Source organism: Colossoma macropomum, unplaced genomic scaffold (assembly GCF_904425465.1).
Source record: "Colossoma macropomum unplaced genomic scaffold, Colossoma_macropomum, whole genome shotgun sequence".
Taxonomy (NCBI): domain Eukaryota; kingdom Metazoa; phylum Chordata; class Actinopteri; order Characiformes; family Serrasalmidae; genus Colossoma; species Colossoma macropomum.
Genome location: NW_023494806.1, coordinates 20,940,061 through 20,962,925, shown reverse-complemented (window position 1 = coordinate 20,962,925; position 22,865 = coordinate 20,940,061). Strand labels below are relative to the sequence as shown.

At 41.1% G+C, this 22,865-nt stretch overlaps 1 protein-coding gene across 1 annotated transcript in view; it reads right to left on the bottom strand.

Moving 5' to 3' along the window:
• Positions 1–352: 352 nt before the first annotated feature.
• fam222a (family with sequence similarity 222 member A) overlaps positions 353–22,865 on the bottom strand; it is an 82,775-nt gene continuing 60,262 nt past the window's right edge. Inside the window, exon 3 of the mRNA XM_036599246.1 lies at positions 353–2,007. Coding sequence (XP_036455139.1) covers positions 617–2,007 — 1,391 coding nt within the window. The 3' untranslated portion in view covers positions 353–616. The remainder of the gene's footprint in view (positions 2,008–22,865) is intronic.

The following is a 22,865-nucleotide window of genomic DNA, read 5'->3' as shown; positions in this document are numbered from 1 at the left end:
TAATTATTAATACAATTCATTTATTTTTTGTGTAATTTTACGCAATCTTCAAACAACACTTGAAAGCACTGATCCTGTAGGATTCTTCTGTATTTGTAACATCTGATGTGTAGACATGTAGGGCTGTGTTTGGAGATGTATGTATGATCTGAAGCCCTAAACTTTGGTCCTTTGAGACCATCTTCTTCCACCATATGAAGCCACACGCTTGGTTATAAGCAAGGGAAGCTGCTTCCTCCTCGTACAAAGCGATTATTTTCACCACAAAGTTTAGTCCAGATAACTCGGAGAAAGAAATTAAAAACAAAGCAACAATCGGACAAAAAAACTAAAAATCCCTGTTGGCAGAATCACAGAATCCTCAAATGGAATCCTTTAACATTCTATTTCCCAGCAGAGCATTCTCTCCCAACCATCAGCTCAAATGCACCCCTTGGCTTTCCAGGCAATTGGCCAATGGTGATCCATGTCTTCCCAGTCTGCTAACGGCAAAGTCGCCACACTTAACTACGGAACAATCTTGAACATCCTCTATTTTTGATTGAAAAGATCTCAGATTTCCATCCCTTCACACTGGACCTGCCTAGACGCTTTCCCGGGAATCAGAGTCTGGACTCTATCTGTAAACAGGCAGTCGAATGTGTGCATGTTGATGATCCAGCAGTCGCGGTACTGAGACGGTCTCGTAGCCTTTGCCCAGCATCTGCTCCTTAATGCACGGGGGGTGGATGTCGTTGATCAGGTATTCCAGAGACTGCAGGCTGCTGCTGAGGACCGAAGCGTTGCACAGGCTTTTGCTCGGCAGGCTACAGCACACGCCTCCTGCACTGTCTAAAGGTGGGTGGTGATGATGGTGGTGGTGATGATGAAGGTGATGATGATGATGGGGCGGGAAGCTCAGCTCCCTGTGCCCGGCGGTGGCTGTGGTCCCTGGCAACTCCTGAGGGTTGTAGCAGTCGCTGTCCGGGGTGACCAGGATGCTGTTCCAGGGTGGCCCAAAGTACTGCCCAACTGCAAAATTTCCCTGCATGCCTGCACAGTTCAAAGGGGAAGAGCTCACCTTCTCCAGCCCGCCTCCTCCTCCACTCATGCTGGCTGTCATTGGGTACGCCCGGGAAGAGGAAGATATCTGGGCTCCAGCCACTAGGATACTATTCCCTGGGGCACAGGACTCAGGTGACTTGCTAATCGCCCCTCCCCCACCGCTCCCACCACTGTACATCCTCAGCACGGACTGCTGCTGCTGCTGTTTCTGCCACAAGATGTAGTCCACACCCTCAGAATACACCTTCATCGCATCCCCATTGTGCCCAGGTAGTCCCGTTCCGGAGTATCCCAGGTTACCAATGTAACTCCCTCCGGAGGAACTAGAGGAAACTCCAACTACAGTGGCTCCCTGCTTGCAGGGGCTGGGGTTAGGGGGTGCTGTGGAGACCTGCTGCAGGGCCTGAGCTTGGCAGTGTTGGTTTATCTGGTAGATAATGCTCTGGATGGAGGGCAGGTTGGACTGAGGGGGCAGATTCAGCCCTCCTCTGCCACCAGCCAGGGGAATCACAGACCCAGCCACTGTCACATTTGGAGGCACAGCTAGTGTCTGGCCATGGCAGTGGGCTAAAGTGCTGCTGCTGTTGCTGGGGGGTGGGTAGGGGGCCACCGCTACCTGGGCGGGGGAGAGCTTAGTCCGCCTGCCCTCGGCATTCTTGACCACAGCCTTCGCGGAGGCCACGAACGATGATGATGAAGATGAGGCTGAAGAGGATGAGGAGACTTTGACAATGGCCAGCAGACCCTGGTAGCCCCCCGAATGAAGGTGGGGGTATGGGCTGTAGCGCTGGCCCGTGGTGTCATAGCCGTTCACAGTCCGGTTAAGGTGCTTGTGTTGTGGGACCCTGATGTTGGTGGGGAAGATTTTGATGGACAGTGGGTTATTGGCTGTCTTCTGCGCGTAGGCGTCCAGCTCTGCCGTGCTGGGGTAGCGTGGTGAGTGAACAGGCATGCTCAGTTCACCTGAGAGAAAGAAAGAGAGATATGTTACAGTTATAAATCGGTCCAAGATAAAAGTAGCTCCCTTATTCTGGTCCTGGAGACAACTACCTTGCTTTAACAAACAGTTCTTGAATTGAAGTGGGTGTGTTAGTGTTGCAGTTCTTGTTCTTATTAAGTAGTTATACTCTTCGTAAACACTTCCGGTCTTGGAAACTACTAAGCCTTGACTCAGACTCAATTTGTCCAACTCTTGGTCTCAAATCTAATGGTCTCAACTACAACACCTACAACACCACGGAAAATACTAAACTGCCCAGAGTAGTAACTGACTGGGAACCACTGCGCTACGACAAAGAGCTGTTACATCGATTGTCCTTCAACCATGGTTTCCATTTTTATAGAAGATCACAAATTTCTGGAAAGTGGTGGAATATATATATTTAAAAAGTTTGCAAAAATTGCTACAGGCATTTTACAGTTGTGGCAAGCTGTGTGAATCTGAATGCAGTAAAAAAAGAAACAGATAACTTGTTAGAAGCCTTAATGCTAAATCTGTCTGAAAGTCAAACCAAACTATCTAGATTCGATTTGAGTTCTAGAGCTGTGAGCCGTGGGGAGTTCAGAGCTCCATGAGAAAGAATTCTAGAATGTTCTTTGTGGCTGACGTGGGCTTTTGGTGTGACTTGGTTTGCTTGCACAAGCTAATCCATTAAAAAGAGCCTGCTCTTCGGACCAGACGGCCAGTGCGCATTGGCTCGATTCACAGGAGAGAATGGCTGCTGCGTTATCCATTTTCCATTCAACCCAGTCACAACAGAAAACGTTCAATAATACAATTACCCGCCGACGCATTGTCCTGCACGTGAACGGAATCATACAAACTGCAGGCGATGCTGTTAGCAGCCAGGGACGAGAATTTGATGAACGCTTCATAATCTCCTTCCGTCCATCATCACCCATCTCTTTCTCTCTCTCTTTATCTCTCCCTCTCCTCTCTCTCACTGTAAGTTCATCCTGGACCAAATGGGTGGATCTTTTTTTTTTAAAAAACTCAATCTGTGGAAAGCCTTCACCTTAGGCACTATTAAATCAGTGCTTTGCGAAATTAATTCAGTGCCGCAGAACTGGGTTACCCCCGGAAACCAGCAGAGGGGCGCGCGAGAGAGAAGCGAGAGGGGGGGAGGAAAGCGCTTTTTAATTGCAGTGACACAGTTGAGATTTATAAGTAGCAGCAGCAGCAGTGGGGCTCAGGCTCAGCCAGACGAATTCCTCAATTATTCAATCAGTCCATCGCTAAACGGAGCCACGTCGCTCACTGGCCTCCCACAAACCCCCACAACGACGGCCGTCCGGGAATTCCTAACCGGGTTGCTTTATCTAATGGAAATGAAAAGAAGGGGGGGTGTCGAGGGAGGGTTGCAAACACGACATACCAATGAGCATTTTGTCTCGCAAGGTGATTGAGACATCAGCGGGAAACAGGCACTGATACCACAGATACAGGCATGTGTTAGTTAACAAAAGACTGAACTACAGATAGATTTTTAAAATGGACACATTACCTGGTATGACATTCATGCACAATTACCAATCCACTGTTTCAAAACCCAACAGATTACTACTGCATAAATTACTGTATTCTAGACTACTCTACTGTCGACTACTGATTAAGGACTGTACAGTAGACCACTGTATAAAGGACTGTATTCTAGACTACTGCATTATAGCCTACTGTATAAAGGAACTGCATTTTAGATTATTGCAGACTTCTGATTAAGGATTGTATTGTCAACCACTGTATAAAGGACTGTATTCTAGACTACTCCATAAAGGGCTGTATTCTAGACTGCTGTACAACAGACTGTATTCTAGACTAACTATTGTAGACGACAGCATTATAGACCACTGCACAAAGGACTGTATTCTAGACTGCTGCACAAAGGACTGTAATCTAAACTAACTATTGTAGACGACAGCATTATAGACCACTGCACAAAGGACTGTATTCTAGACTGCTGCACAAAGGACTGTAATCTAAACTAACTATTGTAGATGACAGCATTATAGACCACTGCACAAAGGACTGTATTCTAGACTGCTGCACAAAGGACTGTAATCTAAACTAACTATTGTAGATGACAGCATTATAGACCACTGCACAAAGGACTGTATTCTAGACTGCTGTATAAAGGACTGTATTTCAGACTGCTGTATAAAGGACTGTATTCTAGGCTACTGCAAACTAGACTACTGTATAATGGACTGTATTCTAGACTACTGTATTAAAGACTGTATTCCAGACTACTGTATAAAGGACCTCATTCTAGGCTACTCCATAAAGGGCTGTATTCTAGACTACTGCAAACTAGACTACTGTATAATGGACTGTATTCTAGACTACTGTATTAAAGACTGTATTCCAGACTACTGTATAAAGGACCTCATTCTAGACTACTCCATAAAGGGCTGTATTCTAGACTACTGTATAAAGGACTGTATTCTAGACTGCTGTATAAAGGACTGTATTCTAGGCTACTCCATAAAGGGCTGTATTCTAGACTACTGCAAACTAGACTACTGTATAATGGACTGCATTCTAGACCACTGTATTAAAGACTGTATTCTAGACTGCTGTATAAAGGACTGTGTTTCAGACTGCTGTATAAAGGACTGCATTCTGAACTACTCCATAAAGGAAAATGTTCTAGACTACTGCATTCTAGACCACTGTATAAAGGACTGTGTTCTAGACTGTTGTATAAAGGACTGTGTTCTAGACTCTTGTATAAAGGACTGTGTTCTAGACTGCTGTATAAAGGACTGCATAAAGACCTTTGATAAACTCATCAGAGGGCAAATTGCTAATGGAGAAGCGATTTCCAATGGAAAAACCTCAACTGACAGATGGATCCAAATTTAGTATTAATCTCTGTCCAGGAAATTGTTCTATAGAGTCTGAGTGGTCAGCAAAGATGATGTGGACAGGGAAACACTCGCACAGACTCGCGCACACGCTCTCCCAACACACCCAGCAGAGGCAGCGTTAAACAGCGGAGGTGAAGGGCCGCGGTAAGATTGGATTTAAACGACATTATTCAGGCAATTTCACGGCTGCTTAGCTCGGGCCCAGAAAGGAGCAGCAGGGGCGGAGGCGCAGGGGAAAGCACTTCATTTAGCAGTGATAAATCAACTGCCACAAATGACTTGCAACCTCCTCAAAAATGACATTTTTATGCAAAAGCGTTTAAAAAAAAAAAAGTCTTAAAATTAAACCGGTGCGAACGATGCAGTCAGCAAATGTCAGGGTGCCCTTGAGCTAGTGATGGGAGAGAAGAGCGAGAGGAAGCTGTAATATTCCTGATGTGTCTTTTTAACAGGCCCACACACATTTTAGCATCTATTAATGCTGCCTCAAACGACGGCACAGCTAATTCAGTCTGTGGCGCACATACTTCAAGCCAACGTGTCCTACTCCAGCTGCGACTACAGTGCTTTTCTTTGCTCTAACACAGTTAATTCAACTCAGCAGCTCATTACCAAACCCCTCAAAAGTGGAATAAGTTATTCTGGAGGCAGAAAAAAATGCCATTCGAATGGAACAAGTCACTGGGGACCGCCTGTCAGAGTCACGCTACAAAACAGCCTTTAGTCAGGTTGTAATGTATAATCTCAATAAACAATTTTTCCATCAAGCAACGTAGATCATTAACTGCATGCTAGGAAAGAGGGTACAGTATTGGGGCATGGATGTCAGGAGCTTCAGTCACAGAGACTGATCAGACTGTCCACAACTACATATAAAAGGATATAGTAGGACTGCAGTGCATAAACCCCTCATTACAAAGATGAATGACTTTCTGCAAGTTCAGTGGTATAGGAATCATCGGTGGATCTTTAGAGATGTGGAAAACAAGGATATGGTCAGATGAGTGATCCTTCACCATGTTCTCCACAAGTGGGAGAGTGCATGTGCATCAATAGAACAAGAGAACAGTACAGGCCTAAATGCTTGGCCTCTACAGCAAAGTGGTCCATTAGCATTAGTCCATTAGTGGGCATTCTGCTAGCATGGTTTTGTATCCCCTTGTCCCCAATACAAAGTTATTGTGACTGATCACCTTTATCCAATGATGAATGTAAGATACTCAACATATACACATATGACCATACGCATTAACTGAGTTCTGTATTAATGCATCAAGTTATTAAAAACAAAAACTCCTTATGTAGACAAGAAAAAAACATTATGTTGCTTGGCATCCACAGACTACTGCTAACAAACCACATTTCCTAGTGGAGGGATGGTTTATTGCAATTAATATTAATAACAAATTCAATTATTTTTTGAACACTGGTGTACAGTATTTTATTGTTGCATGTTAGTGTTGTGTAAAAGCCATGGAAGAGGTGAAATAACTATGCTCCACTATTTTAACCCAAAATTAAGCTCCAGTTTGAAGCCTGTCTGAAAACCAGACTGTTCTGTATCAATCTTATTTCACCCAGTTCCTGAAGTCCTCCAAACAGCTTCCAAACCAACTGAGCCAGGTAATCAAACCACATAAACAGCCCTACACACACACTGTCTCATGATACTCCCTATGTAAACAGTAAACAATAAATATTTAAAAGAACTCATCACGAACAAAGCAGCAGGCACTGATAGCAGTTGTAGTACACAGACCCACTACACAAAACCCTCCAAACAACACAGACAACAATTTCCCGCTAGACCCTGTCAAGCTGTAAAGAACAGACGTTATAAAAGAACCCGAAAAGATTCAGAAACAGGTTCAGTGAATTTGGTTGGACCAGTTTATTGATTTGCTTAGTTTGCTGAATTGGTCTACTGAAATGGTTCAACTGATCTACTGAACCAGTTTGTAGAGTCAGTTTATGGAACTGATCTACTGAACCAGTTTGTAGAGTCAGTTTATGGAACTGGTCTACTGAAACAGTTTGTAGGCCTACTGAACTGGTTTAGTGAATCGGTTTCTTGAATCAGTACACTGAAACAATTCCACTGATCTACTGAATCAGTTTGCTGAATTGGTCTATTAAAACAGTTTCTATTAAAACGGTCTATTGAATTGGTTTTTGGAATTCAATGGTTCAGCTGGTCTACTGAACTGGTTTACTGAATCAGTGTATTGAATTGCGCTTTGAAACGGTTCGCCACTGTATTGAATCGGTTTGTTGAATCAGGGTATTAAAACCATTGTACTGGTCTTTTGAATCAGTTTATTAAATCAGTCTATTAAAGCAGTTTGCTGGTCTACTGAACTTGTTTACTGAATCAGTTTGAATTGGCTGTTTAAACGGTTTGTTGCTGTAGTGAATCAATTTATTGAACCAGTCTATTAAAACCATTTGACAGATCTTTTGAATTAGTTTACTGAATCAGTTTACTGAACTGGTAAACTGAAAGTATTTGATTTATTCAACTGGTTCACTGAATCTGTCTATTGAACCGGTTTGACCAGTCCACTGAATTGGTTTACTGAATCAGTTTATTGAATCTGTCTTTTGAAACGGATCGACTGGCCTATTAAATTGTGTTGACTGAACTGGTTTACTGAATCGGTCTGCTGAAACGGTATGAGCGGTCTACTGAATCAGTCATTCTATTGAAATGGTTTGACTGGTCTGTTGGCTCTGTTTACTGTATGGGTTTACTGATTTGGTCTATTGAAACAGTCTAGTTTATTAAAAAGGTTTCACTAGTTTTATTGAAACCAACCACTTAAAAGAGTGACTCGTTTGTTAGTTTGTTCATTGCTAGTTGTGCTAGCAGTGAGCAAGTTAGCGCAGATGGCAGATGCGGTGTGTACCCCTGAGCGGGGGGTGTGTGGGGGGTCTCTGAGGTTGATGAAAAGGCTCTGATCTACACTGCGCTGTCACTGCCTAATTGGAGGTGGTCTAAATGGGTCAGACAGAGCAGGGGCTGTCACACAGCTGTCCAGCCCACACACACACAGCCTGCACTGGGCCTCCACACACTCACACACACTCCTGCCCCTCGGTGACAGCAGAGCCACCAGCCTTTGATGTTCCCCGACAAGCAAATTCCAGGGCAGAAGGGGTGGGCAGAGAGCGCAGTGTGTATGTGTGTGTGTTTTACGAGCAGACTGACAGCAGACTGATTTTATTTGCTCTGGAGAGAGAGGGAACATTTCAAAGCAGTGTGGCTGGTCCAGATGCAGAGCAGAAAAAACTTTCTGATCTACGCTACATGAAGGAGCGAGAGGAAATCTCTCTGATCAGTGTGTGTGTTTTCAACCAGCGCAAAAAAACAAAGCCGTGACACGCCGTTCCATCTTCTCTTCCCTCTCGTCTTTGTCTCTCCTCATCGCTCCTTGATCATCAGTATCATTTGGAGGTTCATGAAATATTTTAGAATGTTTTTCCAACCAGCACAACCTCAGCCATGTCCTCATCTGACAGGAAATCATTAGGGCTTTTCCACGTTAATTAGTGCTGTCTTTAATAGCCTACACTGTGAAAAAACATTCTGTAAAAAAACAGAAATTAGACTGGCAAGTAGGTTTAAAAATAAAGTCATCAAATTTTACAGTGTACTGTTAAATAACAGAACAAACTTTTTATACCTAGAGAAGAATTTACTCATTTCATATGCAGCGCAGGGCTAGGGTAATAAAAGTAAAAAACAAACAAACAAACAAACAAAAAACACCTCTACAAGAACGCTAATTTCTGCTAGCTCCCTATGGGATTTCCAATAGTACATTAGCGCTATGCTAACGTTGGTGCAAATGAACATTTCTTGTAGATTAAACATAAGCATTTGAAGCTTGTAAAAGACATTTCATTTTAAATATATGCAATATATGGACATATACGGCTCTGTCACTTTCTAATTATGTTGGTAGTTAATCTAACATGCAAGGTCTTCAGTTCAGCTCCTGAAGTCCTAACCAATGGGAGAGATTGCTTGGCAGTATCTACCTAGATACCACAGAGCCAAAAAAAAGCATCCTGACTGGACAATATTCAAACAATGAAATAAGAGTATTACTACAACACTTGCAGAGTTTAAACACAACAATCATGATACTAGTAAGCAAAATGTGAAGTAAAAAATCCTGATGTGTATTACTTACTTGCCAGAAATCAAACTAAAAGGGTCTGGTACATTTACAGTTATATGTAAAATCATGTGTTAGCTAATATTAGCTAGCAATCTACACCTGAACTCCACGTATTATCAGCAATACACTCACTTTTCTGAGAAACTGTAGCACAGACTGACACAGATGAGGTTAGTCATCATCAAATGAAGAATAATAACCCATAAGGAAATGAATCTAAGTTTTATCTCACATCACATTTTGAGCATTTGCCAGGAGCATTCAGACATAATCACTGAACATAGCACCATGAGCCTACACTGCTACTGTTTACATGCCAAAGTCTATGAGCCTAAAGTCACTGTGTAAAATAAAACTTGTCAGGCCCCCGAGAGGTGCAACTGTCTAAGCCAGGGGGGCCCAAACTTTCTTAGGGTGTAATGTTTTGTCTTTTTGGCAAGGACCAAAAATACAAAAGAGCTAACTAGCATGCTAGCCCAATGTTTTTATATGAAAAAATGTGAGGCATGTATGCTTTCATAATGTTGACGAATGCTGTATTCTTTAAGTTCACTGCAAAGATTCCTAACACCAGTGATCTTATCTGCGTGCCACTCTTCGTTATAACCACTGTCCATTTCTTTCATTAGCTCATATCTGGTGTCTACATATGTGTTGTTACATCTATGTTACGGTGACGACTGTGTGGTGGACGTCAAGGTTACAGATCTAACGTTTGTTCAGTCATTGCGTGAGGTTGGGTGGCGAAGTCAGAGAAACCTTCTGGTGGGACAAATCAAATGTACTTGTGGCCTGGAATCCAAGACATTATGACTGACCTCTCTTTCTGGGTGGGTAGAATGATGCCCCATCACACGCAACGCTAACCAACGCAGGTATCTGTTAGCTAATGTACAAGAATTTGCAGTTAGCATTTTCCTCCAAGCGTGTTTTGCTTCGAAGATGTTGTGTTAGCATCAGTTTGAAAAGATGCAGTGGAGCCTTCACCCTCCCAGCCTGCTAACTTCAAATTAGCTGGTGAGTGAGAATTGTACACGACTATGTTGAGGAGGCTGACAATCAAGTAGCTTAAAATCTAGTATAAGTAAGTATAAAGCTAATTTAGCTACTTTTTTTGCTAATGCTAAAGCTTCAGTTCAAAAAGACAGTATGTAAAGAGGCACGTTACCCTGACATGGCAAAGTTCTGGCTTAAATAAATGGTTTTAGTTTTAAAAGTAACTTGGATATCTGTTCATTTTTACAAAAGCTAATTCATTTTCGACCATATTCCACAGACACAACAAGCATATGTCGCGGGCGCCCAATTACCCACGTGCGCATATTTCCGTGCCAGTGGGCTAATTGCTGCCGTGAGGATTCCAGAAGAAATCCTCCACTAAAGCTCACCCCGCTGCCAGCGCGTGTTTTGGTCGGTGACACAGGCCGTATTTTCTACGCCACAAATGAACTGCTGAATCCCCCCCCCCACCCGTATGGCAAAAACCCTGCTCTCTCTCTTTTTCTCCGACACTCTCTCATTGTTTGTCAACAGGGCGAGACCCCCTGGCACCCGCCCTGGCATCAAAGAGCTTCACACTTCACAGAGCACAGGGATTAGAGGGCTTTCAGGCCAGCGGGGGCTGCAGAGAGCCGCTCCAGCCAACAAAAACCCCCAGCTAGTATTGCTACCACCAGCAGAAACAGAGAGAGAGAGAAAGATTAAAGCGATAGTTCAGCAAAAAAGTCAAATTTACCCAGTTCCCCCCCATTAACCTAAATGTATTCCACCAGCCGATCGTGTCTGAAGTTTGCTTCTTTAGTTTTGCACTGGAGCTACAAGGCTAATCAGTCCTTACAGATCATGTTTACGTGCACAGTGCAGATGGCTCGCTTTCACACGCACACAAACTGAGCTGTTTGCGCCTTCGTGAACGAACACAGACCTACTCACGGAGATACAAGTGAGCAGATACGCTGATGCAACACAAACACCCATGTGGTCTGGCTGGAGTGGGCTGTTTATCGGGTGCCTCCTGGGCTAAACGCTTCACACTCACGTCACATGCACATGGCACTTCCACACAAACACATACGCACACCTTAATTACTTCCCGAGAGGAGCACAGTGGTCCCCACCCACTAAACAGACACACAAACACCCACCAAAAACAAACACATGCTGAAACACAAAGGATCAAAAAAATCTAAAGTGCAACCAGAAAAAATATATAATCTGCAATGTTATATAGCAAAACAAGGAAGAAAGGTTGAGAAAACCGTTCTCTTATGGCTCCACCTTGCTGGTGTTCAGTTCATTTGTTGATGCACAGTTTACTACCACGACCAAACTGACCAATGATAAATGGTGTAGAGGGGGGCTGGTAAACTGTTCAGCAACAGATGGGCTAAAGTTTGTAGCTGTGCAACAACTCAGTACAGCTGTAAGGTGTTTCTGATAAAGTGGCCAGTAAGTAGACATACGAGGTAGGTGTTTGTAATAAAGTGGCCAGTTAGTGGAAGTAAAAGGTGGGTGTTTCTGATAAAGTTGCCACTCAGTGGAGGTAAAAGGTGGATATTCCTAATAAAGTGGCCGGTGAGTGGAAGTACAAGCTAGGTGTTTCTAACGAAGTGGCCAGTTAGTGGAAGTAAAAGTTGGGTGTTTCTAATAAAGTGGAAGTGCAAGGTGGGTATTTTAATAAAGTGGCCAGTGAGTGGACATACAAGCTAAGTGTTTCTGATAAAGTGGCCACTTAGTGGAAGTAAGAGGTGGATGTTCCTATTAAAGTGGCTAGTAAGTGAAAGCACAATGTAGATGTTTCTAACAAAGTGGCCAGTGAATGGAAACACAGTGTAGGTGTTTCTTCTACAATAACCAGCTAGTGGAGTGAAAGGCAGGTATATATAGAAGAACTCTCTCTCTCTCTCTTTCTCTCTCAGGCTGAGAGATATAAACTGGGAGCAGGCTGGGTCAGTCTGGGCCGAACACACAGCACTTAATTGCCTCCTCTAATCAACTGCTGTAACACACAATCTGTGTATGTGTGAAGATCAAAGATGGTGGCGGCTCTGAGCATAAATGTGTAACAGAGAGTTTAAAAAATGGGCCTGAATTGTTAAAAAGTAATTCATAAAAAGTGAGAGAGAACAGATGGGTGTATGTGTGTGGAGAGATCAAAGAAACAGACTTCACAGAGCAGTTTAATATTTCAGTTCAACTTACTGGAGCTACCAGACAGCAAACTACTGTCAAACTGGAGTTACAGAGCACATTATACACCATACACAGATGAACTGACTTTACATCATCAGTGTAAATGTTTCACAGAAGTACAGATGCTAAAGTGATAGTTCAATGAAAAATCACTTACAGTTACACCCCAAGTCATGAAATGGATTTCCATGGCTGAGCAGCAGCACACAAGCCTAAGATCACCATGTGCAATTCCAAGCATCGGCTGGAGTGGTGTAAAGTACACCGCAACTGGACTCTGGAGCAGTGGAAACGTTCTCTGGAATGAGAGCTTCACTATATGGCTGTCTGACGGATGAACCAGGGTTTTACCAATGCGAGGAGAACGCTACCTGCCGGAATGCATGGTGCCAACAGTAAAGTTTGGTGGAGGAGGGATAATGAGCAGGGGCTGTTTTTCAGGGTTTGGGCCCCTTAGTTCCAGTGAAGGGTGATGTTAATGCTACAGCATACAAAGACATTTTAGACAATTATATGCTTCCTTTGTGGCAGAAGTTTAGGGAAGACCCTTTCCTGTTCCAGCATGACTGAGCCCCTGTGGAACTCCAGTGGCCTGCACAGAGCCCTGACCTCAACCCCACTCAACACCTTTGGGATGAATTGCAAGCCAGGCCTTCTAATCGAACATCAGTGCCTGACCTCACAAATGCGGAAATGCTCTTTTGACTAAATGGGCACCAATTCCCACAGACACACTCCAAAATGTTGCGGAAAGCCTTCTCAGAATAGTGGAGGTTGTTATGGCTGCAAAGGTGGGGCAACTCCATCCTAATCTCCAATGTTTTTTGGATGGGAAGTCCAATAAGTTCATATGGGTGCAATGTGTAGGTGTCCTCATACTTTTGGCCAGGTAGTGAATTTATACTATTATACTATTATAAGCTGCTAACACACAAGTTACATTGGTGCACTTCATTTAAAGAAGAAAACGTTGTGAACCCACACCAGCAGGAGCTCACAGCTGCATTTGTCTGCAGTCAACATCCGAAATAAGTCATTTTTAGATGTGAATCTTTTTTTTGTTTTTTAATGTGCTATTTCATTAAAGATTTTCATGAAATCATTGATGCTTAAAAGCAAATAAGCTCACGTGTTCAACAAAAACATTTTGTGCTCAGTATTTTTGGCGTTTGTGATCAAAAACTGATCATCCAACATCAGTACCTGACCTCACTAATGCTCTCATGGTTGAATGCAATCAAATCCTCACAGCAATGTTCCAACATATAGTGTGAAGCCTTTTCAGAAGAGTAGAGGCTGTTACAGCAGCAAAACTCCCTATTAATACCTAGAACCGTGTTTTCCAGTACTGAAGGTTCCAGTTTTTATGTTTTTTGGTGCTCTATATTGGTATCAACAGAACCTAGGAGTGTATGATTGATCATTTCAAAAGTTATGAATTTATAAAGAGTTTGCTAATGTAAGTTAAATGTTGTGTTTCGTCGCTGGTATTTTGGTCAGCAGCAATGGAAGTGATTAAGTTGGTCACCAGCATATGTTTTGGATGCTGGTATGCCTGATCAACCAGTATGACCATGCTGGGTAACCAACTAAACCAGCACAAGACCAGCATGGAATGCATGCTGGTCTGTGGTGTTTTTTTCAGCAGGGGCTGCTTTAGATTGCTTAAAATGACCAGAAAGACAATTAAATCATTTGCTGTTATGATGTTTCCATCTGTCTCTCAATCGGGTGGAGAAAACTACAACTAGAACTCTGTCCAAGTCTAGTAAGTTGTTTCTGAATGTGCAGCGGAAAAACAGCCACGGTGTAGTTTTACTCTTACATGTTGTCTTATTTTCCTGTTGTTTCTGAGGGGTTGTAGGTGTTAGAGTGAGTTCACAGTGCGCTGTGTTTACACATATATTTTCCCATTGCTGTAGTGGTGCTGACTCTTAAAGGTGCAGGATATAGAGCCCTGTGTGTAAACCATCTCACACCATCAGTGCAGCTGAGAAAAACTTGCTGCGGTCTCATATATACAACCACACTGACTATTACAAAACAGAGTGAGGCTTCGACAGTGAGTGCAAAGGGGCTCTTTCACTTTTATCTGTGTCACAGTGAGAATACAGCTATGTATTTTTATGTGAGTCTGTTAATTGCCTTCATTTTGCTAAACTTCTCAAATACAACTGCATAATTATGTCATTACATAACGACTTTTGCAATTAGGTACATTTACATTAAATTTATTTTGTATTGACCGTCTCGAGCCTGCAGTTTTTACTTGTTTCAATGTCAAAAAATGATGAAAACATGGCAAAAATGCCAAGGATGTTTCCTCCCTTTCAAAAAGATACTAACATTCACACAAGAAGCTACCCAAACTCAGCTCGGCTGCCTTCAAATTTCTCTTGACTGAACTTTGGAGGTGTTTCTGCAGATTTCTTTGTAAATCTGCAGACACTGAAAGTAAATCTGCTGAAAAGGATGGACGATGTAATGAAGGTAAAAATTAGACACACTATATACTAAAATTGTTATATTTAGTTGTGAATATATGCATTCCGATGATAAAAAGTTGTCTTTGACTTCTGCATGGCACTGTGTCTATGGACTGTTCTGCTGAATTGTTTTAGAGTTGAAAACACATTTGGGGCTTTTAACTGACTTGAGTGAGGCTGTACCTTAATTATGTTTATTTTATTAAAATAAATGACTGAAGATTCCATTTGGTCACCAAAACAATCATAACACTACTGAAACATTAACACATGTTTTGGGTTAGACTGTTCAGGAATCACAATTTCAGCTCATTTTGAGCAGAAAAAACACAGCCAGTACATGATTAACAAACACAGCTCTGAACAGCTGTACACACTTAAAATCATCACATTTTTCATTAAAACACAAAAATGTTTAGGTAATTGCAGAAAATGTGTATTTCAGTAGTGACAGTTCTTAATGTTTCAAACTGATTTATAGACTTTGGGACAAAACAATGGGATCTAACTGCTCACCATGTGGCTAAAATAAGCCTCCGCCTACAGCCCGAAACTCTTTCTTTAGTGACATGAAAACATGGGACAGCATTTTTTGAATGAAGTTTTTTTTTGTTTAAAAATTAACCTCAATAATTTGGGACAAACCCCTCTCAATAGAAATTACCCAATAAATTATGATTTTGAATATATTTAGCTTATTACTAACTATATTAATTCCTTGGGTTTAAATAGATTATAAAATTATCTGTATAAACATTTAATGTCTGAATACCTAACTGTTTTTTAAATATTTTTTTTGCTGTGGGACTGTAGTTTGAGCAAATTATGCATACATAAATCAGTTATTTCCCCTAATGCTAATGGCTGTTTATGACTGGAAATGAAACAAATGGAAGATGTCTTTTGCACAATATATATATATATATGTGTGGATGTTGTGTCTGTGTGAGTGTAAAGTGAGGGTTAACTGCAGGTGTCTGTTCTCAGAGTGGAGTAAAGACTAAACCACATCGGCTTGATCTCAATACACACACCGGCTGTGGCAAGACACAGATAAACAACAGGAACCAATTCTGAGAAACACACACATGCGCGTGTGCGAGGTCAGACACAGTACGGTGCGGTGTGTGTGTTTCTGTCTCTGTGTTACTATTGAGAGCAGCACGTGCTCTGTTTGTGAGTGTGTGTGGGAGATGCACTATTCAGGTGTGTATATACGTGCGTGTGTACATGCATTGTGGTCTAGAGTGTATACGTGTGTCTATTTGAACCCACTTTATGTATGTGTGCATGTATGAGCATCAAACATAAGTAGATAAATAGAAATTGTGCACTAAAATTTGCAGAAAAATGTTATTTTTATGTTTGTTTTCTGTATTAAAAAAAAACCTTGTAATTTGAACAGGGGTGTTCAAACTTTTGAACGTCACTATATGTTTATTTGTAATTATTCTGTTGAAATACTGGCAAAAAACACAGTTTGGTGTCCAAATTTCACTTCTTTAGTTTACAAGTTTAAAGTCACTTTAGACAAGTTTTGTGCTGAATTCTGACTCCTCTTTGTGCGCAGCATGTCACACACACATATGGACACTACAGATTATATTCATGATTTGTTTCTGTTCACAAATAACAGTTGATTTTGACTTTTCAAACCAAAGATATATAAATATAAACAGAAACAACAAAAATTCTGAACGTGATCTAGTTCATATGGCTACGTGACATGAGTTCATATAAGGGGAATCATATTTTGTGGAGTGTGGTGTTCAGCTACATGGTAAAGTCTTGTTAAAAAAGTCATTTTTACAGCTCACAGTGAGTTACACTGTGTCCTAAACCACATCGACAAGTCTGTGCCACATTTATGAAGACCTGGATGCAGTGTGAGCACGCTAAGAGAAGTTTTAGGGATGTACTTACAGAAAAAGATTTGGGTGACTATTGACCTCCAGTGTTTGTTGCAACATTAGCCTTGTAGCTCCAGCTAAACTTCAACATCAAACATGTAGTTCTTTATGTTCTGAAAGGTGCAGTCTTTCAATTGATATCACATTTGTGTTTGTAAGGCCCAATCCCATGCCACACCTCACCCCTACCCCCCGGGTTACACGTTCACGTCTAGTGGTAGGGTGTTATGATTTTTGTTGAGATAGAGGGCCAGGGTGAAGTGTTGGGGCTGCATGACCCTCCAAACAGAGGTTTTTCAGAGACACACTCTAAACTGAGTGTTATGAGAAAAAAAGAAAAACCAGAAAGATGCTGTGCAAGAGACCAAAGAAACCCATAAATGTGAGAATTTTCTCTGTTAAAAAATTATAACTATTGTTTCATCTCAGTTTAATATCACTTCAGTGTATTATGGTCATTTATTTCATAACAGGCAAAATCACTAGTAGTGTGCTGATGTCTTGGTAGCTAGATAGCTAAAACGCCAGAATGTATCTGCTGCACCATTTAAGGTGGAACAGGAAAATTTGAACAAGAATCTGGCAATTAGCTGACTTCAGCTTCATATCACTGAAGAATTAGGGGAGGGCGATAATAATTATTGCATCCCCCCTTTTTGAAGGCATATGATGCCCTAAATGTAACTAAAGCCCAGCAGTGAGGAGCTGAACTTTACCCTCCTCTGGTATCACTGCAGACTGGCAGGGTCGCCTACAGAGCAGCACTAGTAGCTGTTAATGAAGTAATGCTCTTTTTATTTGAGGGTCCCATTTCAACCACTACAACTTGTAACTCAGATCCAAGGGGCAAGGTGACACTCGAAAACAATGGATAGAGGTAAAAATAAGAAATGGGATTGGGCCTGTGTATGTGTTTGAGACTATAACAACGAGTAGTGAAAGCCCGCTAATAAAACTGCTCCACACTTTCATCCTGCGGATGCTTTGCAAATGTTCCGTTTCTGCAGGTTTCCAGTCCTGACAGAAGCTGTGTTAATAATTAATATTTAAAATAGGCCTCATGTCTCTGCTGCTTACATCACTGACTAATGGAAGCTCATTAAATGGACTTGTTAAATTCCAGAGAAAATGCACTACATAAAGACACTATGTAAACACACATCTTTTCCCTCGAGTCTACTACAATCAACTCAGCAGCGCTTCATTGGAATTGAAAGTCGTAAACTGCCAAAGCGACCAGATTAAACGCACATACAGCGATGTTATAACCAATTAATCAAGATGAACTGTTCTTCATTAAGAAAGAAAGGAATGAAAGTTGTTAATCATAATCAAAGACAATGAAGGGACTGAAAGAGTAATACGATTATATTTACTCTCATCTGTTGTTTCTTGAGCTGTAATAAAATATCACTGAGCTTTCTTCCTGCATGATCAATCTCTCTACCTCTCTGTTTTCTTGCCCAGTCCACTTCATCCTGGTGACCGTTGCCTGGACACAACCGGCCCTGCTGCACTTCCTGTAATTTGTAGCCTACTTCCTGTCCACTCAGCCCTGATCAATATGTAAATGCTTTTCCACAATGACTAAGACATCAGAAAGTTGCAGTGTCTCCATTTATTGTTGGATTCCACCCTACAGTTGTTATACTTCTAGGGCTGCACGATAAATTATATCGTTATCGTTATCGCGATATGAGTTTCCACGATAAACACATCGTTATAATGTGATGACACAACCTCACTCACACAGTTCCAAAGTGACATAATCAGGTTGGTTGAAACGTAGCATTATAAGCCCAACAAGTGCTTTGCAGTAGACACTGCGGAGAAAGCAATTATTATCCATTCAGCTGAAAAGACAACTGCAAAACACGTGTGCAGGTCAAAAACGTCACTTTCCTGAACTCTGTAAAAATGCTTAAAACGTAATGACTATTCTCACTCTCAGTGTTTAAAATGTGTAGACTTTATGGTAAAAATGTATGAAGCATTAATGCTGCTGTCACAACAAACGTGCATCATCATAAGGAGTTTTTTAGGGAATTAAGTCTAACATCTCCCATCACTTGCTTTTGAAAATGGCTTTTATTGTTCAAAAAGTGTCCTGAACAGCTGCAAACACAGAATAGTGTGTGTATGTGCATGTGTGTGTGTGTGTGTGTGTGTGAGTTCATGGAGAGTGTGATTCGCCTGGCCTTTGTTTGATCTGTTGTTTGTTTTTGTTTGTCAGCAGGCTGCAAGGCGTAGGGTAAATAAAGAGTCATCAGTATGGTGGCCCTGACAGGACACAGAGTGGACAACAGCTCAGATGTTTACTCACCAAGACACGATCTTCACACACACACACACATTTGCCTCACATTACTTGTGAGGACCTCTATTGATTTCCACTGATTTCTGTACTACTGTAGCCAAATATCACTACACTAGTCTAATCATGCTAATCTTAACTTCGGTACCACTTCAAACTTTTGTTGTATAGTTTTTATTTTTAAATTTAATAGACCAGAAGCCTATTTTGCATTTGACTGCATGTAATTTTATTTATTACACTTAATTCCTGCATAATAAATTTTTAAAATCCATTTATAGTGCTTTAATTATCGTATGTCACGTTGTAAATGTTTAATAATAACTACTATATGATTATTAACTATCAATTATCAGTAACAAAGTATTAAATCATGATTATAATGCAGTTTATAGGGGCCTCTTATTACAAAATGCTGCAGATTTTTTGGTATATTGGTATATCCATTTTCTTTATTATTACCTGCAGTGATATGAGGGTGGAATCAGTGCTATTGAATGTGTGAGTGTGTGTGTGTGTGTGGTGCTCACAGTGAGCAGATAAATGGAAGCTGACGCGCGTGTGTAGAAGTGTGTGTAGAAGCATATTAGCGGCGACGCTTTGACTACAGACAATAAAGAGCTATAGCCCTGAGGAGAAAGAGAAAGAGAGAGAGAGGACAGTAAAAAGAGGAGATGGAGAACAAAGAACATGTGCGTGTGCTGTTCAAAATGATGTCTGTATATGCCATTTTCTTTATGCTGACAAGCCTTAGGTAATGTAGAAATTTTCTATGAATTATTTCTGACTCAGAGCTCACTGGAGAAATTGTGTTTAAAGCGCAGGTTCTAAAATTTCAATCCATAAAACGCTTGAGTTTGTAAGTAGAAGAGGAAATAATTTATTAGAACTTGAATTGGATAAGCCACTGTCATGCATACCGTTGTGTCGTGCAGTAAATTTATCAGTTCACAGTTTTGTAGCTCAGGCTAAAATAAGTTTCACATGGTGAAACTTTCACGTAATACTGACAACAAAAGCACATGAGCATTGTAACGTTTATGAACTTATTTATTAAGCTAATGAGTTAAGAAATGACATTGCTTATTTGCTAGCTGTCAGTGAGATTAACTAGCTAGCTAGCTGATGTTAACATGACAGCTATTTAAACTGCTCTTGCTAGCTTCTTCTGCTTTGCTAGCTTGCTGTTTTACAATCTACATAGATAAATTATTTTTATCTATCTATCTAGAGGCTTTTTTGGACTCAGTGAAGATTCTGGAAAATATTGTTGATGTAAATAAGACAGTGCAGATGGTTTTAAATGCTAGCTACTAATCATGCTAACCAGTGGAATGCTCTAATATGCTGTAAATCTTTTTCTCTGCCCAATTTTAGTCATTGCCTGCTAATCACAGGATGCTACCAAGCTAACAACGTCATTGTTCAGCTCAACATGCTCGGAAGAAAATGGTGACTGCTTCTGCTACGTCAGCTAACAGACGTTGGCTAGCTCCATGCTAAGTGATTAGAAAGTGTGATTTTGAAAATTGCTAACTGCTAATTTTTAGACAAATGAGCCACTCCAGAAACTGCTGCTGAGTGTGTTTATGTTACTGCCAATTAGCACGCAAATAATTTTTCATGGAACTCGTAGACTGCTACAGTTTCAACATATCGCTGTCGTCAGAAGAAAACCTCGTATCTCCAAAATGACTTCAAAGGAGAAGGAAAAAACCTGCTTTATAACCTGCTTTTTACTTTTAAGTCAATGGAACCAGAATTTATCCAAGTCATTCTGGGCCGTTTCTTTTGGTCCATTCTTCATGAGATTTACATTCAATGTAAAGAGCAAAAGGCATTTTCAAAATATGTCAAAAACTGAAACATGACAAAAATGGAGATATGAGGTTTTCTTCCGAAAGCAGGGATATAAAACTAGCTTTAAATTTTAAGTTGTGTAGTTTATCCAAGGCTTTCCTCAGTCATCGCAGGGTTATAGGCCTAGCTCAGCGCTCCCCCCACACTTTTGCTTTTCAGTTATCCTCTCTTTCTCGCTCTGCTGTAGAAAGCGTTATGGGTGAATTCCTGCATCAGCAGATTGCAGAGACAGCTCTGTGACTGCAGCACCAGCCGTGATGTCGTGAGGGATTACATCTGTGAGTCTGAAACACAGCACCCCCGGCAAATAAATCACCAAATCACAACATCCACTTGCATCTCATCCTTCTCTCTCTCTCTCTCCCCCTCTCTCTCTCTCTCTCTCTCTCTCTCCCTCCCTCCCTTTCTCTCTCTCTCTCCCTCCCTCTGACTCTGTGATTCATCAGGACACCCATCGTCCCGATGGCTGGGCTTCTCTATGTTGGTTCACATTACGTTATGACCTTTCACGGTAAAAGTCATAGTTATATCACAATTATTTGTTCATTCAATATTATACTGTCATCCAACGATATATTGTTCTTATTCTGCCAGATTTCTGACCGCTAACTCGTCCTGCAGTTTTTTAAATATCAACACCGTTCCAACTCCAGAATGTTCCATTTGATCAAAAATGGTGTGCTTGTGTAGAGCTTTTTGATTGGATGTACGGTTTTTGTACTGTCATAGTTAAAGTACAATTTTTCCCCGTAGGAAAGTTTATTTACCCAGCTTAAATCACAATGACTCCAAGTCCATTAGAAACAACTTAGTACATTTTTGGGGTACCATAGCAACAAAACAGACCTAGCAACACCCTAGCAACCACCTGGCAACACCATAGCAACCATTTGATACCACGGCAACCACCTAGCAACCATCTGTTATACAGTAACAAAAAGCTTTATCAACACCTTTGGGACCACCTAAAATACCATAGTAACATTAGGTAGCACCTTAGCAACCATCTTCAGGAAATACACTTTTCTAGTATCACTCAGTAGTAAAGCTGAAGTAGGTCTTGCTAAGATTATTTATTATTCGGAAAATTCAATTTTTAGTCTGCATAGTGTTTTGAACCTAAAAAACACAACACACATCATCTAAAAAGACAACCAATTCCACGACGTTTCCTGGCGAGTTTTCCGACAACATGCCACTCATTCACTATTCTCCACTTAATGTTTACTACATAGTTAACTACCTAGAGAATAACCACAACAATAAAACACCCACCACTGAGAATTAGAGCTCTACAATATGGCTGACAGATTATACATTGCACTAATTCTGTAATACAGAAATAGTCCATTATTTAAACACCATGTTCAACACTGAAAAGAGCTAGCTAGTGCACATCGCCCTCTAGTGCACAGAGGTAAAAACTGTTCCAAGTTGCTAATGCTGGACTGACAAACGCAATACCATAATCATCATCTCTAAGTGTATCAGCATTGGAAAAATGTTGATTTCGATAATTACTGTTATCGTTTCATCACCGAGGACTACAGTAATTACACTAAAGAGGCCAATATTGTGATAATGAATAATAAACAACGTACTTGGCTTTGTGGGAAAGCACTGATAGAAGACATTCACTGACTGAAAGCCTAGAACTGAAGAAGCAAACAAAACAAAAAAACCCCAATTTATAATACTGTGGGATTAAAACGATGACCCATTTCCCATTCGAGCGATTACTATCGAGAAAGCACACTTGCGCTCACGCTGATGAATGTGGAGGAGAGAGCAGAGATGAGGGTTTGAGATTATGAGAATAAACAGCATCTCAGAGGAACAGATAACACACCCAGAGGAAGAGTCATGAAGAGCTGTGTGTGTGTGTGTGTGTGTGTGTGTTTATGTAGATCTGTTCGAGACTTAATTTAGATAATTTGCATACATATATATACATATATATATATATCTTTGATGTGTCCATCTCCTTTTCTCAGTGAGGTTCTTCTTG